At 45.2% G+C, this 23,244-nt stretch overlaps 1 protein-coding gene across 1 annotated transcript in view; it reads left to right on the forward strand.

Annotated features, from left to right (window-relative positions):
- The first annotated feature begins 303 nt into the window (after nt 1-303).
- The window catches only part of paxip1 (PAX interacting (with transcription-activation domain) protein 1), a 118,583-nt gene continuing 95,642 nt past the window's right edge, over nt 304-23,244 (forward strand). The window contains exons 1-4 of the mRNA XM_060825136.1: nt 304-506; nt 14,110-14,244; nt 19,965-20,008; nt 22,590-22,653. Of these exons, the coding sequence (XP_060681119.1) occupies nt 414-506; nt 14,110-14,244; nt 19,965-20,008; nt 22,590-22,653 (336 nt within the window). The 5' untranslated portion in view covers nt 304-413. The remainder of the gene's footprint in view (nt 507-14,109; nt 14,245-19,964; nt 20,009-22,589; nt 22,654-23,244) is intronic.

The following is a 23,244-nucleotide window of genomic DNA, read 5'->3' on the forward strand; positions in this document are numbered from 1 at the left end:
GTTCCAACCAGGCCCCGCCCATTGGAAGGCGGACCCGACCATGGCTTCGGAGAGGGGTGTTCAGAAAGTGAAGAGACTGAAGTTCTCGGAAAACTACACGGAAGCAAAGAATAAAACAGCTCCGTGGATATTGTTATCAGTCATATCCTCAATACTGTGCGCATGTGTGGGGTGTCGGGATTGGTCTGAGCCAGGGGGTGATTTTAATAAGGTTAGGAAATTTCACCCCCCCCTCCCCCGGCTCTCCCAGGATTGTTCTGCTCAGATGGCTGGGGGATCCCCAGGAAGAAGGGGAGGGAGGTGCGCAGGCGCGGGCTGATGGATGTATCGAGGGGGAGCTCCGGAGACAGGGAAAGGGAAGCAGTTTGTACCCAGGCAGCAGGAGCAGCCCCAGCCCCAGATCACTCCCCGGCATGTCGGAGACGCCTCGCAGTGAGGAGCCGGCAGTCGCCCCGGATCTGTTTAAGGAGATCAAGTTCTTCGCGGTGGGAGACATCGATCAGCAGGTGAGGAAAGGCCTGGGCTGGAGGGGGATTGAGGATTGGAGGGGGAGAGGGGTGTGTGAGTACTGGAGAGAAGGGGTAAGGGGCTAAAGGTGACGGGTTGAAGGTTGGGGGGGGGGGGTTGGCGGCGAGAAGGTTGGGAGGGGGTGAGGTGTTGAAGGTTCCAAACTGAGGGGGGGAGGAGGAGGAGGAATGGAGGATTGGAAAGGGGTGGTGGGGGTGAGGGGTTGAAGGTGAGGGGTTGGAGGTTAGAGAGCTGGGGTGAGGGTTTGAGAGTACAAGATGAGGGGTTGATGGGAGCAAGGGTGTGAGGATTGGGCTGAGGGGGTTGAGGAGAGGAATGGTCCTGGGTCTGGAGGGTCTCTGCTCCATCCCCCACAGGAGAGGGACTGATACTTGGTGCTAGCAGCCTGGGCCTGCAAGCTGCTGCAGTTACTCATGGCCTTCTGCAACTTTTCAGGATTTGACCTGGAAGTAGATCATTCGTGTTTTTTTTCTGATCAGCTCCTTTACAATGTTGTCTTTGAATCTCTGTGTTTTGTGTGATTGTTTTTGTTTTTCTCGCTTGTGCTCTGGACTGAGCTGCCTGTGGGAATGTGTTTGTGTGGACGATTGCCTGGTTTTGCACTTCGTATTGTATAGTAGGCCCAGCCTTGTAATCCCTGCCTGAGGGATCAGCCCCCCTGTTGTGTATGTAAGGACAAGCCTAACACAGCTCAGTCTGGAGAGCTGGGGTACCTCCAATCAGTACTGTTATTTCTGAAAGACTTTTTTTAAGCACTGTGGAATATAGAATTTTTCTTTTCAAGTGAATTCTCCTTCCTTTTGTCTCAAATGGATGGAAAAATTACTTGGAATGAGGTTTTTGAATGTTGTTATTTGCATTTGACTCTTTATCAGTTGTGAAATACATGTGTAAAGTTATTATGATGTATTTGTCTGCCAATTGATGAGTTTATACCCAGATTATATGAAAAGGTAGAAGTATTAAGCCGCTTTCAGAGACTGAGAAATAATCTGTCATTGCGATTAGGTGTCTAGCCAGTGAACCTGTGTAAACATTGAATTGGGAGGTTGTTTTTAATTTGTAATGACCTATTTTGCTGGCACTAATGAGTGCTTTTGTATCCATCTCCCATATTAAATATTGGTGAAGTCTTTGTTTATTTTTAACTCGTGGATGTAGGTTTGTTCATTGAGCTGGAAGGTTCCTGAAAATGAACCTTCCAACTCAGTGAGCAAACCTACATCCAGAACCTCAACCTGAGCTACAGATCTTATCAAAACACACTAATTTTCATCGTGTTTGGCATTGCCCTCTGTACACAGCAAACCAGACCCTGCGTTTCTGTGATCAACTTGCTGTGTGTTTGACCACAAAAATTGCTTTTAGCAAAACAAATACACCTGCGGAGTTATTAACCAACTTTAGAATAATGGACCCTCAGTACAGTGCTCAGCCATAGACCCTTCGGTCCAAATAGTCCACGCTGATCGTGTGCCCAAGCTAAACTAGTCCCACCTGTCTGTGTTTTGCTCAAGTCCCTCTGAACCTTTCCTATTCATGTACCTGTCCAAATTATGTTTTAAATGTTGCAACTGTATCTGCACCCTCGACTTCCTCTGGCAGTTCATTCCACGCACACAGCACTCTGTAAGGAAAAGGTTGTCCCTAGTGTTCTTTTTAAATCTTTGTTCTCTCACCTTTAAAACTTTGCCCCCTAGTTTTGAACTCCTTCCCCCTAGGGAAAAGACTCTTGCAATTCACCTTATCCATGCCCCTCATGATTTTATAAATATCTATAAGGTCACCCTTCAACTTCCTACATTCCAGTGAAAAAGTTCTAGCCTCTCCTTATAATTCAAACCCTTCGTTCCTGGCAATGCCCTGGTAAATCTTCTCTGGACCCACTCCAATTTAATAATGTCCTTCCTATAGCTGGGCAACCTGAGCTGTACACAGTATTCCAGAAAACGCCTCAGTCATCACCTATGGAATCTCCATGGCCTTGTGCTTCCCTGTCTTTGTCATCTCAGAGTCTTTTGTTTTGTTAGCGACTGTCCAGCTTTTCTGTAGCAAAGGGGTTTGACGAAACTTCTCCCTTACCAAAGTACTATCAGTGTACGATAATAAATTGCAGCAATTCCTGGGAAGGCATGACATTGAAAACAAGAAGGGGAGTAGAGACAACCCTGGTAATTAGGTGACTATCCCAAATCAACTTATTCCTCTCTAGATGATTATAAATCCTATCTCTTATAACCCTTTCCAACACTTTACCCACAACCAAAGTAAGGCTCACTGGTCTATAACGGGATCTTTTTATAATCTTGCATAACCTTTTTCACTGTCCACTATTTTGGTGTCATTGCACTGTGACATCTCTGAGACAATTCCTTGTCCCCATCTTAAATGAGAGACCTCTGTTTTGAAACAATGCCCCCATTCTAGCCTCCCTTCCAACAGGAAACAATTGCAGATCAGTCACTTAGCCAAGTGCACTCAGCACCTTGGGTTTCAATAAGATCACATCACTGAGGCTCCAATGTGTATGCCTGGCCTACTGAACCTTTCCTCATGAGATATGCTCTTTGTTCCTGAAGTCACTCGATTAAGTCTTTCCTGAGGTGTTTCCAACAGTAGACTATCCCTCCTGAAGTACGATCACAATTGTATGCAGTACTCCAAGTGCAGTCTCACCAGTGTCCTTGGAGTGGAAGCAATACTTCCCTACTTTGACATTCTATTTCCCCTGCAGTAGAAGTTGTTCCATCGCAGTCCAATAAAGCTCTGCTCTTGCCAAAGTGGATGACCCTCATTTTTTCCCACCAGATACTTTGCCAGGTTTTCACTTGGCGGTGAGTGTTTAAACTCCTCTCTTCTTCCCCCTCTCCCAACTCCCACCCATCTCTTCATTTTCTTCCGAAATAATGTTTACTTTCAATGAGTTGGACCTCGTTTCTCATGATCTTACAAAGAATTTTCACACAGACCCAGGTGCTGTAAACCTGCTCCAATTTTACTGCCATTCTGATTTGAGTTGGCTAATATTTAACCTGTGATAAGTCCAGGTATTTGATGACAATAAAACTCCCATGTGGCTGTTGCACATGACCTGGTAGTAGTTTGATGGCCCTTTTAGGAGCCCGAAGAGTTCAGTTAGCCCAAAGTCATACCTTTGCAGTTTTGACAACTCACAGCTAAGTTGCTGTAAGTGATGTGATTAAACATGAACTTCATGTGTGTACTTGCACACTCTGATTGTATATGGGCAAAGTACGTTTGTCACTGTTTTTGTTGTATTTCATTTCCAATCCTTTTTTTGTTTGAAAGGAGTCTGGTCAGATGTTATAAACTGCTCTTCTGGGATGATTTGGAGATGCCGGTGTTGGGCTGGGGTGTGCAAAGTTAAAAATCGCACAACACCAAGTTATAGTACAACAGGTTTATTTGGAAGCACTAACTTTCGATATGCTGCTCCTTCATCAGGTGTTTGTGGTGATTATATATTGAAATATATATATTTTAAATATTTCAGTTACATCACACTGTAAACTTTTGCGATACACTCTTATTCTCCACAATCACTTCATGAAGGAGCTGCACTCCGAAAGCTAGTGCTTCCAAATAAACCTGTTGGACTATAACCTGGTGGCAGTTAATATGGAGCCTGGTAAACAGGGACTTAAAAAGCCAGTTCCTGGCAGTACCTGCAGATGGCTTTGAATTACAGAATCCTGACAGTATGGCAGCAGGCCACTCAGCCCATGAAGTCCATAAGAACCTTCGGTGAGCAGCCCACCCTATTCGTGCATTTCCCGTGGCCAATCCACCTAACCCGCACATCTTTGGACTGTGGGAATAAACCAGAGCAACCCCACACAGACACGGAGAATGTGCAAACTCCACACAGTCATCTGAGAGTGGAATTGAACCCAGGTCCCTGGCATTGTGAAGCAGCAGTGCTAACCACTGAGCCACCATGTTGCCCATTTGGGTTGGACAAGGACTAGAGCTGGGTGATCTTCGCCTTCGCAGAGAGCGTAAGAATGAGGAGCAGGAGTCTGCCATTCACCTGTTCAAGAGCACACACCCATTCAAATGAGATCATGGCTGATCTTCGACTTCAACATCATTTTCTTGTGCTGTCAGTGCTGGGACCACAATTATTTGTAATATGTTAATGACAGATGTGAATGTACTATCACCCAGTTTGCGGATGAGACAAAAATAGTTGGGAATGCAAGTAGTGAGGGTGATACTAACAAAATAGAGGTATATTTACTTGTTGAGTGAGTGTACAATATAATATAGAAAGATATAAAGTCTGTACGCTGACAGGAAGACGAGAGGAGAAGGTGAGGACTGCAGGTGCTGTAGATCAGAGTCAAAGAGTGTGGTGCTGGAAAAGCACAGCAGGTCAGGCAGCATCTGAGGAGCAGTAGAAACGACGTTTCGGGTATAAGCCCAGCGACATTCCTGATGAAGGGCTTATGCCGGAAACATTAATTCTTCTGATGCTTGGATGCTGCCTGACTGGCTGTGCTTTTCCAGCACCACAATCTTTGAGGAACACGAGAGGATCTGATTGTTATTCAAATGGCGAAGCACTGCAGAAAGCTACAAAATGGAGACTTTTGGTGGTCCTTTTGCATGAACTTCAAAAAGCTAGCATCTGAGTTCAATGGGTGATTGGGAATGCAAATGGAATGTTGATCTTTATTTCAAAGGGTATGGCGCATAAAAGTTGGGAGATTGTTACTAAAAACTGTACAAGACACTAGTCGGAACACAGCTGGAACACTGATTTTGGATTCCTTATCTGAGGGAAGATACACTGGCATCGGGGGGCAGTCGAGAAGAGACTCACTTGGTTGCTATCAGGTTTGAAGGAGAGGTTGAGTAGATTGGGACCTACTCATTGGAATAGGAGAGAATGGTAGGTGACCTGTTGAAGAGAAGAATCTTTAGGATGCGCCTGATGGGCTAGGTGCTGCAAATTTGTTTCCCTTTGTGGGAGGGTCTGGGACCGAGGGCCTAATCTCAGAATAAAGGTTCATACGATAGTTATTTCTCTGCAGGTCTGTGAAATTCTTTGCTGCAGAAGGCTGTCAAAGTTTAGTTGTTAAGAATATTTAAGACACCAGGTTTTTAGTCACTGCGAGAATTGAAACTTATGGTGAAAAGACCTGACATTGGAGTTGAGGATAATCAGATTAACCATTATCTCAAAAAGCAGACCCAGTTGGGCTGAGTGACCTACTCCAATCCTATGTCTTATGGTCTTATCACTGTATCCAGTGATGTTTTTAGTGTGTGGAAATCTATTGCTGTCTGTATTAAATGTACTCATTGACTGAGCCTCCACAGCCGTTGGGATGGAGAATCCCAATGATTCACCGTCCTCTGGGGGAGTGAAGAAATTCCTCCTCCTCAGTCCTAAATTGGCCTGCCTCTTCCTCCATCTCCCACCTCTACCCCTCGGCCAGAAGAACCATCCTTCCTGAGTCATCTCACCTCAGCTCCAGGATACCTCTGTCGGAGTTCCTCAGGGCATTGTCCCAGGCTCAACCAGCTTCAGCTGCTTCATCTTCATCAGGTTAGGAATGGAGATGTGCTGCTGTTGGTGAATAATGTTCAGCTCCATTTGTAAATTCTAAGGTACTGAAGCAGTCCATGTCGAAACGTAGCCAGGTTTGGCCTGAAAGGTGGCAAGGAACATTTGTGCTACACAAATGCTAGTCAATAACTATCTCCAACAAGATACAATCTACCCAATGCCCCTTGACATTCAGTGGCATTTCCATCATTGAATTCCCCACGAGCAGCAACGTTGGGGGATGCTATTGACTAGAAACTCAAATGGGTTCGTCAGGTGAACACACTTGGAGCAGGTCAGACTTGGAATCCTGCAGCAAGTAACTCACTTCCTGCCTCCTCAAAACCTGTCTGCCATCTCCAGAGTGCACATCAGGAGTGTGAGGGAATACTCCCCAGTAACTTGGATAGGTGCACCATCCAGGACAAAGCAGCCTGCATAGTGGGGCATCACATCCACAAGCATCCGCTCCCTCCTCCACTGATCTCGATATCATCAATGTGTACCATCTACAAGACGCTTTGGAGAAATTCTTCAAGGCTCCTCAGACAGCACCCTCCAAATCCCATGATCATTATCATTTAGGACAGGGGGCAACCGGTACAGTGGAACACTACCACCTGCAAGTTCCCCTCCAAGTTTCTCCCAATCTTGACTTGGAAATATATCACTGTTCCTTCACTGTTGCTGGTCAAAATCCTGGAATTTTCTCCCGAACAGCATTGTGGGTCAACTTACTGCAGTGGTTCAAGGAGACAGCTCACCAGCGCCTTCTCGAGGGTAACTAGCAATGGGCAATAAATACCAGCCCAGCCAGCAATGGCCACATCCCATGAATAAAAAGGAACCCAGACACTTACCAGTCTGCAGCTCCAACAGTTTACACAGCACCATTTCTTTCATGATTGTGATTTTCCTGAGTTCCTTTCACCTTTTGATATCCTGATTTATATGTCTGGGATTTTTATTGTCTATAATATTGTGAAGACTCGGGTAAATAGCTGTTCAACTCATCTGCCATTCCTTACTTTTGGTTATTATTGCCTGGTCTCTCTTTCTATGGGACTGATGCACACTTTGTTAACGCCTTTTTTCATCTTTAAATATTTATAGAAAATCATAGAATCTGTTCAAATATTTCTAGCTTGCTTTCTCTTGAATAAATCTTTCCCTCTAATTTTATTTGTCATTCGTTGCTTTTTAAAAATTTTGTTCAATTTTCTGACAACAAAGGTCACAGGAATGCCATATTCTAGAATTTTATTGAATGTGACCAGCTACATTGGGATTTGGGTCCAAACCACAGAACGTCAGCCTGGAGTTCTGGATTGCCAGGCCAGAGAGACGGATTATTGTGTGGCCACCTCCCTAGGTGGGAGCCTGAGACCAGTTCACATGGGCCTTGACATGAAAGCCAAAGCCTTCCAGATTGACATTGGAAAACAATGACTTTGCACAAGGGGTAAAACTCTCTTTGGCCAACGGCATTTGTTGCAAAGTGAGTTGATTTTTATTCTGTGGTTGAGAAATTTCTTTTAATCAGGTATCGGGAGATACAGGCCACAGCTGGGTGTGTAAACATGTATCAGATCTCTGCGTGTTGTTCCATCATTCAGAGGCTAAATTGAATCTTCCTGTTCTTGAGAGCAGTGCTGGTGGGAGGAGCTTTGCTGATGCTTCCTAACCTTTGCCAATGATTTCTAACCTTTCTGTTAGATTTTTGCCTTTGATGTTTTTATTTCCTGTTGCTGGAGAAATGGCGTCAATGTGACAGGAGGCAGCTTGATCGCTGGTGTGACAGGTTCATGGAATTGTAACGTGAGTGCAAGAGGGAACGTACAACAGCACTCTGCATTTATTCAGTGCCTGTTACATAGGAAAGTGTCCCAAAGCACTTCAGGAGTCTGGCTGTTGGGAGCCAGGATCATGTAACAATCGCTATTACTGTCCTTGGGACTTAAAGGAAGTGACTGCAGCAATGATAGATGTATTGCAATGTTCCAAAATTTCCTTGATTCTGAAACCATCCCAGTGGATTGGAGAACTGAAAATCTTATTCAAGAAAAGAAATGGCAGAGGCAATGCAGCCACAGAGCTGAACATTGCCTACACTTCCTCAGGAGGCTAGGAAATGCAGCATGCCTGTGAAGACGTTTGCCGGTTTTTATAGGTACGTTATAGAAAGCATCCTAATCAGTTGCATGATGGCTTGGTATGGCAACTGCTCTGCCCAGGACCATAAACTACAGGGAGTTGTGAACACAGCTCAGTCCATCTCACAAGCCAACCTTCCATCTATTGACTCCATCTATACTTCTCACTGTTTCGGGAAGGCAGCCAACATCATCAAAGACCCCTCCCACCCCGGTTCCAACCTCTTCCATTGGACAGCAGATTCAAAAGCTTAAACACACGTACCAACAGATTCAAGAACAGCTTTTTCCTCGCTGCTATTAGACTTCTGAACAACCTCTCAAATTTTAAATTTAATCTTTATCTTGCTCTTTGTATATGTTCTTGCAGCTATAATGTTGTATTCCACGCTGTGTTCTGTTACCCGATACACTTTGCATGCTGCGATCTGCCAATGTTGCACGCAAAACACAACCTTTTGCTGTAGCTAGGTACATGTCGCGTTAATAAATCAACTGTAGTTGGGAAGGTACAGGAATCTAATTTTTAAGGCGATAAGAACAAACCATACCGTAATCAGGCAGAGTCAACATGGTTTCTTGACAGGGGAAAATCTTTCTTGGTGAATTTATTAGAGTTGTTTGAGAACATAGCAACTCAGATGGTTCATGGAAAACAGGATCTGTACTGTATTTGGATTTCCAATGGCGATTTGATGGGCTGATACGTAAAATATTATTCCACAAGATCTCATGATGTCATGGAGTAATGGGAAGTGATGTGATAAGCAAGGATAGAGGATTGGCTGATTCACAGGAATAGACAGTTAACTCTGTCATTTTACAGGTGAACAATCTAGATTTAGTGGAGTGCTATAGCGATCCTTGGTAAAGGGAGTTGGTGGTCATGTCAAGAGAAAAGACCTTGGCTACTCACCCTATCCGTGCCTCTCATGATTTTATAAATCTGTACAAGGTCACCCTTCAGCATCTGATGCTCCAGGGGAAATAGTCCCTGTCTATTCAGCCACTCCCTCGTGATCAAACCCACTGACCCTGGCAACATCCTTGTAAATCTTTTCTGTGCCCTTTCAGATTCAGCAGAATCGTGATTGTTAAATGCACAACTGGGTCACTAGTGCCTTTTGAGAGAAGAAAATCTGCTAGCCTTGTGTAGGCTGGCCTCCCCATGACTTCAAACCACATCAGTGTCACTGAATCTTAGCTGCCCTTTGAAACAGCCTTGTAGGTTACCCAGTTCGAGGCCAATTACATGGGGGGGGCACCATACTGGCCTTGCACCAATGTCTACATTCTGTGCCAGAATAAAAATAAAATCAATACCTTGGTCTCGACTGATGAAGATCATTAGTAATCACTTGCAGGGACTGGTTGCTTTGCAGCCAAATCCTTTGACAATGTGAAGATAGGTAAGGAATCAAGTCGCAAAGGGATTTCAGTAGAGTATATGAGTAAGCACAGATCTGACGGATGGAGTATGTTGAAAAATGTAAACTTATTTACAGAACGCATAGAAAAGCAAAATGTTATTCAAATGGAGAGAGCATGAAATGTTACTAGAGAGGAATGTACAGATTGGTGTCTTTATATATTAAAAACAAATAGTTACCGTACAGATACAGCAAGAAGTAAAGAAGATGGATTGTTGGTGTTCATTGCATGGAGTATATACACACACATGGGAATTGTACTGCGAGGTTTTACTGAGACTGCACTTGGAATACGGCATACAGTTTTACGCTAGGTTAGAATTACGTTGGATGTAACTTTGTGAAGGTTCCCTTCACTGCTTCCTGCCCTGAAAGGTTGCATTATGGAGGAAGCTTACACAAGGTGGGCCGTTACTGATTAGAGCTCAGAAGAATGAGGGACGATCATGTTGGAGTATACAGTGTTGAGAAGGATGGGTGGGCACAGAGGGTAATTCCCCCCACCCCCCCTTCATTTGGAGAGGTCTAGTTCTGGGAAGCACAATCTCGAAATGAGAGTTTCCATTTAAATGAAGATGAGGAAGAATTGCTTCTGAGCCTTGTTAGCATGTGGAATTATCTTCCTCATTGTGATGATGCTGCCCCTTAACCAAAGGACAACATAACCTTGTTATTCTTCAAGAAGGGTTGTAAAGGCAGAGGTGTCGATTTGTCTGGTTCTGATTACTTGGAACAATGGTGTGTTTATGGGATGTTGCAGGGATTGGAACAGCTTTAAGTTGCAGTAGAGTCAGATGCGTTATGAAGTAAGTTGTTCTAAATTCTGTTTTTTTCTTTTTATGTTTCAACAACCGTTGTGTGTAAATAAATTCTGTTTTCTTTGGAGTTGTGGTTTGACCAGCTGCATCACCTCTGGAGTATCCACTCTGTCTTCCTTTTTAAGAAAAATAAGTTAGGGTCTTGGCTACTTTCTGTTTTGAGGGGATCTGGCCTGGTCCAAAATGCCTGTCGAGCAGTGGAGAGTGGCTGATCGAAAATGTCTCCCCGATCGTTGATCGATGAAGGAATTCGGGAATTGGGTGGGGGAGGGAACAGTAGCGGACAAGAAGGCGGAGTTAAAGCCACAATCCATGATTTGCTTTAACAGTAGGATAGGTTCGGGTGGCTGAGTGCTCTACCCATACTTGAGTTTTATCTGATTAGATCTGATTAGGAAAATAAGGCAGTTGTGAAATACTGGTAAAATGAAAACGCTGTGTGAACTGTATGTTAAAGGCAAAATGTCGCAATGCAGAGCCTGGCTGGGTAGGCTGCAGTTGTACACTTTGTCAGATCATGCACTGCTCCCCATGAACACCCAGCCTAATCTTGATTGGCCTGCTCCCACTACCCAAGTGGCCAAGTCCCAGGTTTCAACTTTGCCTGGAAAATTTGGCCAGCACATGACAATGTGAGGATGTCCTGGGTTAGGTAGGGCTCTTTGCTCCCTCTATGGGACACAAGTAATATCTTCAACTATGGCTGCACTTGTTCATGTCTGGACCATCGTACTCACTCTGAGCTCTGACTTCTAAGATCCCGACCCTGGTGATATCGCAGCCGTTTACCTTGAGTCAGCTGAAGCTGTAGAATAGATTGTAAAACCTCCAAGATTAATTTGTAACTGCCTTCCCAGACATAACTTTCATAGAATCCCTACAGTGTGGAAGCAGGCCATTCAGCCCATCGAGTCCACACTGACCCAGATGCCCCCCTCCCCGCAACCATGCATCCCCATGGCTAATCCCTGGACACGTTGGGCAGTTTAGCCCAGCCAATCCACCGGATAGACACGGGAAGAATGTGCAAGCTCCACACAAAGTTGCCCAAGGGTGGATTCGAACCCAGGTCCCTGGTACTGTGAGGCAGCAGTGCTAATGACTGAGCCACCCCATTCTTGGCTGAAGCAACGCAGGGCTAAAGTTGCTATAAAAGTGGAGCTTAAGGACAGGTAAAAATTGTAAGCATCTTTCCCAAGTGTGTTAATTTTAGGTCCTCGAATTTAAAGGGAAGTACTTTTGCAGAAGCTTGATGCTCAAGTATTGAATGCAAAACATTGTCAAAATTAATCCCTTTTTATAGCAGTAGTACATTGTTAAAGCCCCACCCCGTGTTCCCATCTTGCCATGCTGTCCCTGCTATCCCCATTCCAACACCACTGGATGTAGGTTTGCTTGCTGAGCTGCAAGTTACAGTGTGGAAGCCGGCATCCTCCAGTGCATTTGATCATTGTTGCAGCTATTCTGGTTCATTCAGGAGTCTGATTGACGGTGGGTGCTTGGATGGACTCATACAGCACAGAAGGAGGCCATTCAGCCCATGGCTGCCTGAACCTTCGAAGGAGCCTGTCCTCTTGTAACCGTTTTCCTGTTTTGACCATTGAGCTGAGGCACCACTGGCCAAAGCTCAGTTGGCAGCTTTGTGATGCACGCTGCTACCAACAGTGTGACTTCAGTTCCCAAGGGGTTCTAATGAAGGATTCTCCGTCTCAACCATTCCCCTCTCCTGAGATGTGGTGACCCTGCGGTTACCCCAACACCAGTCATCTCCCTCTAATGAGAGAGTAGCCCTATGGTTTGTTATGTAGTTAGTGACATTACCTTAATTCATTTGTTATTAAAGCTGATCCTTTCTAGGCTGATGTTCCACTCTGCCATTTAGCAAACTCTTTTAAGAGTCTTCTGTTGTTTATTGTGTATTGATGATGGGCATATTTGTAGAGCACATGGTCTTGAATGGCTTTATCATATTCCCAGTGCCCACTACAGTTTCAAACTACACGGGAGCTTCTATGGAGGACTGCTCTAGTTCCATTTGTCCTTGTTGCTCAGTGAAAACCTGCTGCAATATTGTCTCCTGTGTAAGTTTCCGCAGGTTGCTTCATGTTTGTTGCTGGGTCCACGACTTTTTGTCATTTATTTAAATGATTTGGATGTGAGCAGAAGAGGTATAGTTAGTAGGTTTGCAGATGACACCAAAATTAGAGGTGCAGTGGATAGTGGAAAAGGTTACCCCAGAGTACAACAGGATCTTGATCAGATGGGCCAATGAGCTGAGGAGTGGCAGATGGACTTTAATTTAGATAAATGCAAGGTGCTGTATTTTGTGAAAGCAAATTGTAGCAGGACTTGTACACTTTTAATGGTAAGATGCTGGAGAGTCTTCCTGAACAAAGAGAGTCACAGGTAGATAGGATAGTGAAGACGGTGTTTGGTATGCTTTCCTTTATTGGTCAGTGTATTGGGAGTCGGGAGGTCATGTTGTGGCTGCCCAGGACATTGGTTAGGCCACTGTTGGAATACTGCGTGCGATTCTGGCCTCACAAGGGTTCACAAAAAAATTACGATAATGTTGCCAGGGTTGGAAGATTTGAGCTATAAGGAGAGGTTGAACAGGCTGGGGCTGTTTTCCCTGGAGTGTTGGAGGCTGAGGGGTGACCTTATAGAAGCTCATAAAAATCGTGAGGGGCATGGATAGGATAAATAGACAAGGTCTTTTCCCTGTGGGGGAGTCCGGAACTAGAGGGCATAGGTTTAGGGTGAGGGGGAAAGATACAAAATAGAACCAAGGGGCAACGTTTTCATGCAGAGAATGGTATGTATATGGAATGAGTTGCCAGAGGAAGTGGTGGAGGCCGGTATAATTGCAACATTAAAGAGGTATTTGGATGGGTATGTGAATAGGAAGGGTTTAGAGGGATATGGGCTAGGTGCTGGCAGGTGGGACGAGATTGGGTTCGATATCTGGTCGGCATGGCTGGGTTGGACCCAAGGGTTGGGTTCCCTGCTGTATATCTCTATGACTCGATGTTGATCACTCTTGTGCATTTACTACATGCTGAACTGAAGCCGTGGTTGGTGTCAGTTTGATGGTGAGTTCTGTGGTGTTCTGGTTGAAGAGTGTGGGTTATACAGCAGCCTGTGGCTAGGATCCAGACATCCCTGAGCTTTTGGAAAATCGCTGCAGATTACTGTGATTTTGATAATACTCCGCTCTGAGCCTTACAAGAAAGGGACAGCTTACCCTGTTATTCTTAAAAAAAAAAGTGCTGGTTCTACCGGTTAAACTTAGACCAAGTTGAGTTTATCAGTGTGGCAATTGTTAATGCAGTGTGACTGTCAACTCTAAACCCTCATGGATCGTAAATTCACAGCAATGTGCAATTTCAATATTGTAATTTTGTTCGTTCTTCTAACTTTTACCCCTTTCTTTTCTTCCTCTGGGATTGCAGTTCACTCTAATTCCATTCCCCTTCATTGCTCTGTTTCTTTTTCAATAGCTCATTGGTTAAGAAGACGCATCGTTCCTGTGTGTGTCTGTACCTTTAGCAGTCAGCTCATCCTGTGTCTAGTGTGTGTTTACAGCTGTCTCTTTGTTTCTTTAGGTGATTCAGCTGCTGAAAGCTGGCAAGGCGAAAGAGGTTTCATATAACGCATTGGCGACGCACATTATTGCGGAAGATGGTGACAACCCAGAGGTTGGCGAGGCTCGGGAAGTGTTTGACCTGCCAGTGGTTAAGGTGAGCTTTATATTCTCTCTCTGTCCTGCACGGCAAATTCGCCTTTTCAATCTGAAGGGCATGTCGCTGCAGAATGACTTGGATGTACAATATAAATCAGTTATGAAATGGTTGCACCCTAGCAAGGAAACTATTTGGCCCAGCCAGTATTTGCCCAGGATCTCTCCCCTACGTTGTTGTGTTAGCCCGTCCACTTTCCCTTTGGAAAAGGTGATTGAATCTGCCTTGACCACGTGTTTGAACAATGCATTCTCTCAGTGCTGTGTTTGTTTCAGTTCCCCACTTCTACCTGAGCCTGCTCGGTCATTCAGCATGATCATGGCTGTCCTCCCCTCCACCTCAACATCACCTTGCTCTCTATAATCCTTCAACCTGTTCCTAATGAAAAATCCGTCTAACTCCTTTTTAAATTTATTTAGTGTCCCAGCATCCAGTGCATTTGGGGGCAGTGACTTTCACAGATTCATGAACCTTAGAGAGAGGTAATTTCTCCTCATCTCTGTTTTAAATCTGACACCCCTTTCGCATAGAGCTATGACCTGTTGTCATTTTGGCTCCCAAAGGGGAAACATTGCTCTCCATCTCCCTTGAGGAATACTGAAGTCAGAAGCCACACTTCGTCAGGTTATAGTCCAACAGGTTTATTTGAAATCGCAAGCTTTCGGAGCGATGCTCCTTCATCGGGTGAAGTCACTTGCTGCAAAAGCTTATGATTTCAAATAAACCTGTTGGACTATAACCTGGTGTCGTGTCCACCCCAGTCCAACACTGGTACTTCCACATCGAGGAGGAATGAGCAAGGTCAGTCCTCGCTTGGACAACTTCCTGTTTATACAAACACTTCCTTGACGATATGGGGGGGGGGGGGGGGGGGGGGGGGGGGGCGGGGGGGGGGATGGTGGTAACTGCAGGTTGATTTTGGTCCCCTAATTTGTGCTGTTTGCGCTGTGTGAGGTAATGGGTTTACAAATGCAGTACCCCTTAAGACGTCTCAGTGCATTCAGCTTGTTGGCTGTGGAGTGGTCAAGTGGTGCTCCTTGATTCAGTGGAGCAGCTGATGGGTGTTGGTGCTGTGACTGGGACTGACTTTCTCTGTGCGATGCTGATTTACACCTCAATCCTCCCTTGATCAGGCGCCCAGTGCAGAGTAGATCTCTCGTTGTGCTGGGGGAGACAATCCCTATTCCTCTGCCACTTCCCACACAATCCTGGGGTGGGGGGGGTCTCAGCAAGTTTGGCTTAACTTGTTTTCTTTCTCGATTTTGAGCTGAAATGTCCAGTGATCAAATTTTCAGCCAATATTAAATGTATCCACTACCCACACCCCCACCATTTTTCTCGGAGTTTGTTTTGCAAGGGGATGGGTGCTGATTTTTTTTTCCTTTCTGACTTGTGATAATTGTGATTATTCCTGTATCTCAGTTTTCAATAATTTATGCACTCTGTGCTTTTGAGCACAGTGCAGTTGTATGAAATAAAAATTTCCTTCTATCTTTGGAAAGCCCTGAATCATTCAATAATTTAGGAGATCCGTGAGTAGGGTATCAAAGTCAGAGATAAGATCTTTAGTTTGGAAGGGCATTTGAAGGAGAGGCAGTGAAGGGAAGTCTTGAATCAGGACTCTTTTGAAATGGTCTTTCTGTTATTCCCTTGTCAATCCAGCTCTTAATGCATCATCCACTTCGTATAATATTGTAATTAAAATGCTGTGTTCACTCCTTAGCTTGCAATTTTTTTTCTCATGAATTAGCTAAAGCCCTAATATAAGCACATGTCCAGTTCTGCAGCACTCTAAGGGAAAAAAAAACCCTAATATTTAATGTCCTGCAGTATCTGAAATCATTACCCACTGCTGGAACCTGCAGTTCCGTGTGATTCAAAGTTGCCCTTCAGGACGGCAAATTGTGCCACAGGTTTCAGTAGCAGTGTGCAGCACTTCCCAGTTTGCAGTGATGTTTTCCATTGCTAGGAATAGGGAGATGTTGGTACCTTGTGCACTGATTGTACAGTCATACAGCACTGGGACAGACCCTTCACTCCAACTCATCCATGCTGACCAGGTATCCTAAACTGAACTAGTCCCATTTGCCAGCACTTGGCCCAAATCCCTCTCAACCCTTTCTATTCATATACCCATCCAGATGCCTTTCAAATGTTGCAATTGTATCAGCCTCCACCATTTTCTCTAGCAGCACATCCATAGACGCACCACCCTCTACGTGGAAAAAGTTGGCAGTCCCTTTTTAAATCTTTTCTCCCTCTCACATTAAACCTATGTCCTCTAGTTTTGGACTCACCTACCCTGGGGAGAAAAAAACCCTGGCTATTCACCCAATCCATGTCCCTCGTGACTTTATAAACCTTTGTAATGTCCCTCCTCAGCTTCTGATGCTCTCGGGACGTAGTCCCAGCCTATCTAGACTCTCCTAATAACTGAAACCCTCCAGACCTGGCAGCATCCTTGTAAGGTTTTTCTCGAACCTTTCTGGGCAAGGGTCACCAGCCCCGAAATGTTAACTTTGATTTCTCTTCTCAGATGCTGCCAGACCTGTTGAGCTTTTCCAGCAACTTTTGTTTTTGACCAGAATTGAATGCAGTGTTCTACAAGTGGACTCATCAAAGTCTTATACAACCGCAACGTAATGTCCCAACTCTTATACTCAATGCTCTGAACAACGATGGTCGACTCACATCGATATTGTGCACTTCCTTGTACGGATCTCTCCAGTGTGGAAGAATTAAAAGCCAGCACTTTCTTTTTGTATTGGTCAGCTAAGGGACCTCACCTGGGGAGGCCATTCGACAATGCTATCTGATATGTACGTACAGATTGGGAGCAGCAGAGGCCAATTCAGCCCCTCCAGCCTGCTCTGTCGTTCAATAAGATCATGGTTGACCCACTGGTCTTTCGAATCCCATGTTCCCATCTACCCACGATGAATTCTGCTGTCATCCAAAGGCTGTGACATGAGGGTAGATTGGACAGGTTAGAGCCGCCCTCCTTGGAAGAGTGAAAGCTGAAGGGGAGTGCATGGAGGTGTGCAGAGCACAGAGATTGATAGCCAAGAGGTTGAGATGAAAGCATTGGAGGGGAGCTGAGAATTTTGTTTTCACTCCACCGCACAGTGGGTGGTTAGGGCTCACTCCCTAAAGGGAGCCTTGACACAGTTTGAAGTAAAACACAGACAAGGCTATGGACCAACAGCTGGAGAGCTTTTCCAATCAGCACCCACTTGATGGGCCAAATGGCCTTCTCAGCTGAAAATGTGTTGCTGGTTAAAGCGCAGCAGGTCAGGCAGCATCCAAGGAACAGGAAATTCGACGTTTCGGGCACAAGCCCTTCATCAGGAATGATGATTTCTGATGAAGGGCTTGTGCCCGAAACATCAAATTTCCTGTTCCTTGGATGCTGCCTGACCTGCTGCGCTTTAACCAGCAACACATTTTCAGCTCTGATCTCCAGCATCTGCAGGCCTCACTTTTTACTCAAATGGCCTTCTCAGTACATTTTCTACGTTTCATAACAATGGGCTCGGTCACATTTTATTGATGAAATCATAGGTGAGAGAGAATGAAGCTTCTTGATCACTCTCCAGTGGGTTTCATTCCAGACTACATCCAACAATCAATGGAACTGGAGAGGAGGGAACGGACAGGTCAAGGCTGGCCAGGACATTAGAACGTTTCTCCACACCATTGGATTTTACCACTGACCATGGTTCTGGAAGGCTTAGTGAAAGTGACTTCATTCCTGACTCCATATAATTGATATTCTCTAGAATTTCTAATGACTTTGGAAGGTTCTGGGGTGATCTGATTGAAGTCTTCAAGATAAACCGGAAAAGGCAGGATAGATAATGATAAACTATCCCCACTGTTGGGGATTCCAAAACTAGGAAATTAGGGCTAGAGTGTCCAGGGAGCAATCTTGGGAATCACTTCCACACAAAAAAAAATGGTTGATGTTTTCCACTCTCTCTCACAAATAGTAGTGGCTGCTGGGTCAGTTCTTAATTTTAAATTGGAGATGATTTTTTGTGAAGAGCAGGTATTAAGGGGAATGGGCCAAAGGCAGGTAAATGGAGTTAGGCTGCGTGATCTTAAAGAATCCTGGAACAGCCTCAAGGGGCTGAATGGCCTACTTCTGTTCCTATATTTCAATTACTTCACTCTGTTCAGCTTGAATATCCAGCTTGGAGAATCCTTGAGGATTTGACTTGTGTCTGAGGTGCCCACGGAACAGGAGAGTGGAGTGGTGGGTTAGCAGCCCTCCTTGGTTTATATCTTACCCGTGTGCCTCTGAACTCTGCATCTGGAACTGGAAGTCAGTGCTGGGATCCACGTTCCCCAAGATCATTGGTTCAGTCCCTTCACCCCGCGCATCCCAGTGCCTGAGCACGTAACCCAGGGTGAGCTGCACTTTGAGGAGCGCTGTTGTACTGCATTGGGGTAGCGCCCCAGGAAATCAAGCCCTGCTGCTGCTCAAATCATCACAGAAGTTAGTTTTAAAATAAATATGTAAAATCCCCCAACTGTCTGCTTTTTCTGTTAGTCCCAGGTTGGTAGAAAGCATGGATCAGGCTTCTGTACTTAACGAGAAATTGCGATTTGTTGCAAGTCATCCTTTTCTAGTTACAGGTTGTTTTAAAGCTACGTAAAAACAATTGAGAACTCTAAGCCCTTTATTATACTCGTCCTTACACAAGTCTAAATAAATGGGAGACCAGAAAGTACTTGGGCGGATGGAAAACAATTCCATACCTATTCTTCACAAGATCTATTGGGTTGGTTTTCACTGATGTGAGTGTTGTTTTCTGGGGAGGTGATGTGGGTAGAGGGGGGGGTGGGACAGCATTTATTGCCTGCCATGAATTGACCTTGTGAAGCAGCTCGAACTATTGTTAATCGTAGAGATGTTTTTTAAAGTGATGGTTTAGTCCCTTGGTATAATTCACAGACTCATTTTAGAGCTCGGATTCAAGCACATTGCTGGAGACCAGACTGGGAAAGACAGCAACTTTATCTAAATAAGGCACCTTTAATGAATCAGTTGGATTTTTAATGGGTAGTTTTCATGGTGACTTTCACCAGCTCCTCCCAGATTTATTCAATTAACTGCAATTTGCCCACTTCCTCACTGGGGTCTTAACATGGGTTTCCCGATAATTGGTCAATTCCTGTGAATCACCAGTCGTAGACGGTGGCACAGTGGTTAGCACTGCTACCTCACAGCACCAGAGACCCGAGTTCAATTCCCACCTCAGGAGACTGTCTGTGACACATGTCTTTGCACATTCTCCCCGTGTCTGCGTGGGTTTCCTCCAGGTGCTCCGGTTTCCTCCCACAGTCCAAAAATGTGCAGGTCAGGTGAATTGGCCATGCTAAATTGCCTGTAGTGTTAGGTGATGGGGTAAATGTAGGGGAATGGGTCTGGGTGGGTTGGGCTTCAGTGGGTCGGTGTGGACTTGTTGGGCCGAAGGGCCTGTTTCCATACTGTAAGTAATCTAATCTAATCTAATCCTAGAGTCCAGGCGTATAGTACACAATGCTGCTGAACCCACTTAAATGAGCTGGTGTGTCTGAGATTAACTGCAGAGGTAATGGGAGTCTTGTGCCAGACGTGGGTGATGGTTAATCTGCGAAGTGGAAGAGTATGCAGTATTAAGAAAGTTACGTATATATTTTGTGACTCTTTTTTTTCTCTCTCCTCTCTCTTGCAGCCGTCCTGGGTGTTTTTGTCAGTACGGTGTGGCCAGCTTCTTCCGTATCCTTTCCATGCTCAGATGTTTCACCCACGCAGGTCGATGGATTGCATTTTGCGCCCAGTCAACATGAGGCGATTCTGCAGTGAAATTCAGGAGTGAAGTATTGTAACAGCCAGGGGAATGGAAGGTTTCCTTTGTAGCTTTGTGCCTTGCCTTCTCTTCCCTGGTTCCGTTTGAGTGCTCATTGGTGATCGCTGCTCTGGATCCAAGCCCTTCATTCCATTTCCATTTTTGCCTTTCTGCTGAGATTCCCCCTGCTTGGCTCCTTCACTCCTCCACTCTCAGTACAGTGTGTTTCCATCTCTTCACAACACCCCTTCAGTATTCCTCGATCTTCCTCTGCCTACTGCCATCCCAGGCTTGAACAGAGAGGACATGATTGAGCTGCGTAAAATTCTGAGTGGTGTAGGTGGGGCAGATAGGAAGCAACCTTTCCTTTTCGATCCCTGGCCACTGATCCTTCCATTGTAGATTTAAGGAAAGAGGCACAAAGTTGAGACAAGGGGAAATCCTTTTGGGAATCTGAGCTCTGTCTATAAATGACAGAAACCCTCAATTTCGGAAAGTATTTAAATGTTTTAGTTGTGATATATTTAAGGCCATGACTGAGTGCAGGAAATTGGTTTGGAATAATTGGCTCTCTTTGACCGGTGCTAAGTCGATGGGCTGAGGGCCTTTTTCTGTGCTGTAGACCTCTCTGACTTCCTCTTGTGTTAGTCTGTAACTTGCCTCTGTGCTTTTCTCTCTAACCTACGGCCCATTGAAAGTTAGCCTTCTCAGTCTTCCTTCCTACGTCACTGGCCCTAAACCCCCCTCCAAACTTGGTGTTTTGGGGGTTACTGTACTCACCATACCTCTGTGCATCTCCCTCCTGGATATTTGTCCACGTAGGGCCCTATGGGCCCACCAAGTCTGCACTGACATGAGAAACACCTTCAACCTAATCCCATTTACCAGCACTTGGCCCAAAGCCTTAAATGTGATGATGTGCCAAGTGGTCATCCAGGTAGTTTCTGAAGGACATGAGACAACTCACCTCTGTTACCCTCCCAGGCAGTACTTCTAGACTGTCAGCACCCTCTGGGTTAACAAACCTTTCTTCACATTCCTTCAAAACCTCCTGCCCCTCACCTTGAACCCGTGTCTCCATATGACTGACTCTTCACCCTGTTCATACCCCTCGTAATCCTGTACCCCTCGATTAGATTCCCGACAGTGCGGAAACAGGCCCTTCGGCCCAGCAAGTCCACACCAACCTCAGAAGAATAACCCACCCAGACCCATTTCCCTCTGACTAATGCACCTAACACTATGGGCAATTTAGAATGGCCAATTCACCTGACCTGCACATCTTTGGGATCACCCCTTTGTCTACTCAGCTCCAATGAAAACAACCCAAGCCTATCCAACCTTCCCTCAGACTGCAGTTTTCCATCCCAGGCAGCATCCTGGTGGATCTCCTGTGCACCTCCTCCAGTGCTGCTCCTCCAGTACATCCTTGCTGTAATGTGGAGACCTGATCTGCACAGAGTACTTTTGCTGTGGTATCAGCAAGGCTCTGTACAACTCCAACATGATTTCCCTACTTTTCTAATCTTGATTCATAAAGGCAAGCATCCAATGTATATTTTTCACCAGTGATTTATGGACAAACATGCCAAGGTCCTTTTGTTCCTAGCATCATGCCGTTCATTGAACACTTCCATGTTACATTACTCTTTTCAAGTGCATCATCTCATACTTTTCAGGGTTACCTCCCACCTGCCCCTTCCACCATCCCATTTACGGCGCACAACCCCTGGTGAAGTCTTCATGACTTGCTCATTTTCTTGATGTGATCTGCTACACCCTCAACCCAACAGTATTTGAGCTCCTCTAACTCGGGCATTCCTTAAAACCTCCCTCCTTGACCAAACTCCTGATCAGCCGACCTTGAATCTTCTCAGGTAGCAATGGAGTGATAGTGATTATTTTCAGGAATACTTTCTCGCTGTGCAGTAAGTGTCTCCGTGAGTGTATTGGCCCAGGGTAACCTGCTCATTAGCTACAGCCTATTGCCTGCACAAGGAGTTAATAACCAGAGACTTTTCCCCAGGGCAGGATTGACGGGTACAAGGAGTCTTAATTTTAAGATATTAGGAGAAAGGTATAGAGGGGACGTCAGAGGTAGGTTCTTTATGCAGAGAGTTGCGAACGCTTGGAATGCCTTGCCAGTGGTGGTGGTGAAAGCAGAGTCATTCGGGACATATAAGCGACTGCTGGGCATGCACATGGATAGCAGCAAGTTGAGGGGTGTGTAGGTTATGTTGTTATATTTTACATTAGAATTAAACCTCGGTACAACATCATGGGCCAAAGGGCCTGTTCTGTGCTGTACTTTTCTATGTTCTGCAGCTCTTGAGGGACCCTCTGAGTGCAGTGAGCTAACGTGGTCCTTGGTTTTCTCTCACCACTGTAAACCAGCACCTCATATCTCCGAGTGAACTGGTCCGTCTTTGTCATACACTGTCACTGACACTTTTAATGTTTGATCCAGAATAATGAACTGTGCAGCTCATTTCCTTGACATAACGCACACAGAGTAGCTGGCTTCTCTCCAGAAGGAGGACAGGTATTCTCGGGAGTTGCAGCCTGCCTATCACGGGTACGTCCTCGCAATTTTCACTGCCCTGCGCCTGCTCCTCAAGGCAGAGAAAACTCTTTTCTCGGTAACTGCTGTTAAAGGATTCGCACTTTCTCCCTTTTTCTTTGTTTGTAGCGAAGACGTGAATTGTACTGTTTTAGAAGAAGGAATGGAGGTGTACAACAGGCTGGCTATGTTGAAACCATTGATGTAGAATATGGCCAATCATTTATCCATGTGTGCAAAGGAAAATGCATTAGTGCTTCATCCCAGTTTAAATTGCTTCCAGTCAATTCACCTTGAAATGAAGAGCAGAAACTGTTTCTTCAGATAGGGGTCTTCACTTTCTGACCCAAGGCTGTCTTTTTGCTGAATATAGTTCATCAATGTGCTGTTAAGTCTTTCCTTTTTCCTGTTGGATCATCTGAACTGTGTCTCTAATTTCCTTGTAGAGTAGTCCCATTTCCCCCCCCCCCCCCCCCCCCCACGCCCCCATCCGCAGGTGATGTGTTTCAAGACCTATCGCAGATACCTGAAACCACGGATAATAGTGAACCCTATATATGTCACTTTGTTTGTTTACATACATACCAATGATAAAGTTTAGTTGAT

The sequence above is a fragment of the Hemiscyllium ocellatum genome, chromosome 5 (assembly GCF_020745735.1).
Source record: "Hemiscyllium ocellatum isolate sHemOce1 chromosome 5, sHemOce1.pat.X.cur, whole genome shotgun sequence".
NCBI classification, from domain to species: domain Eukaryota; kingdom Metazoa; phylum Chordata; class Chondrichthyes; order Orectolobiformes; family Hemiscylliidae; genus Hemiscyllium; species Hemiscyllium ocellatum.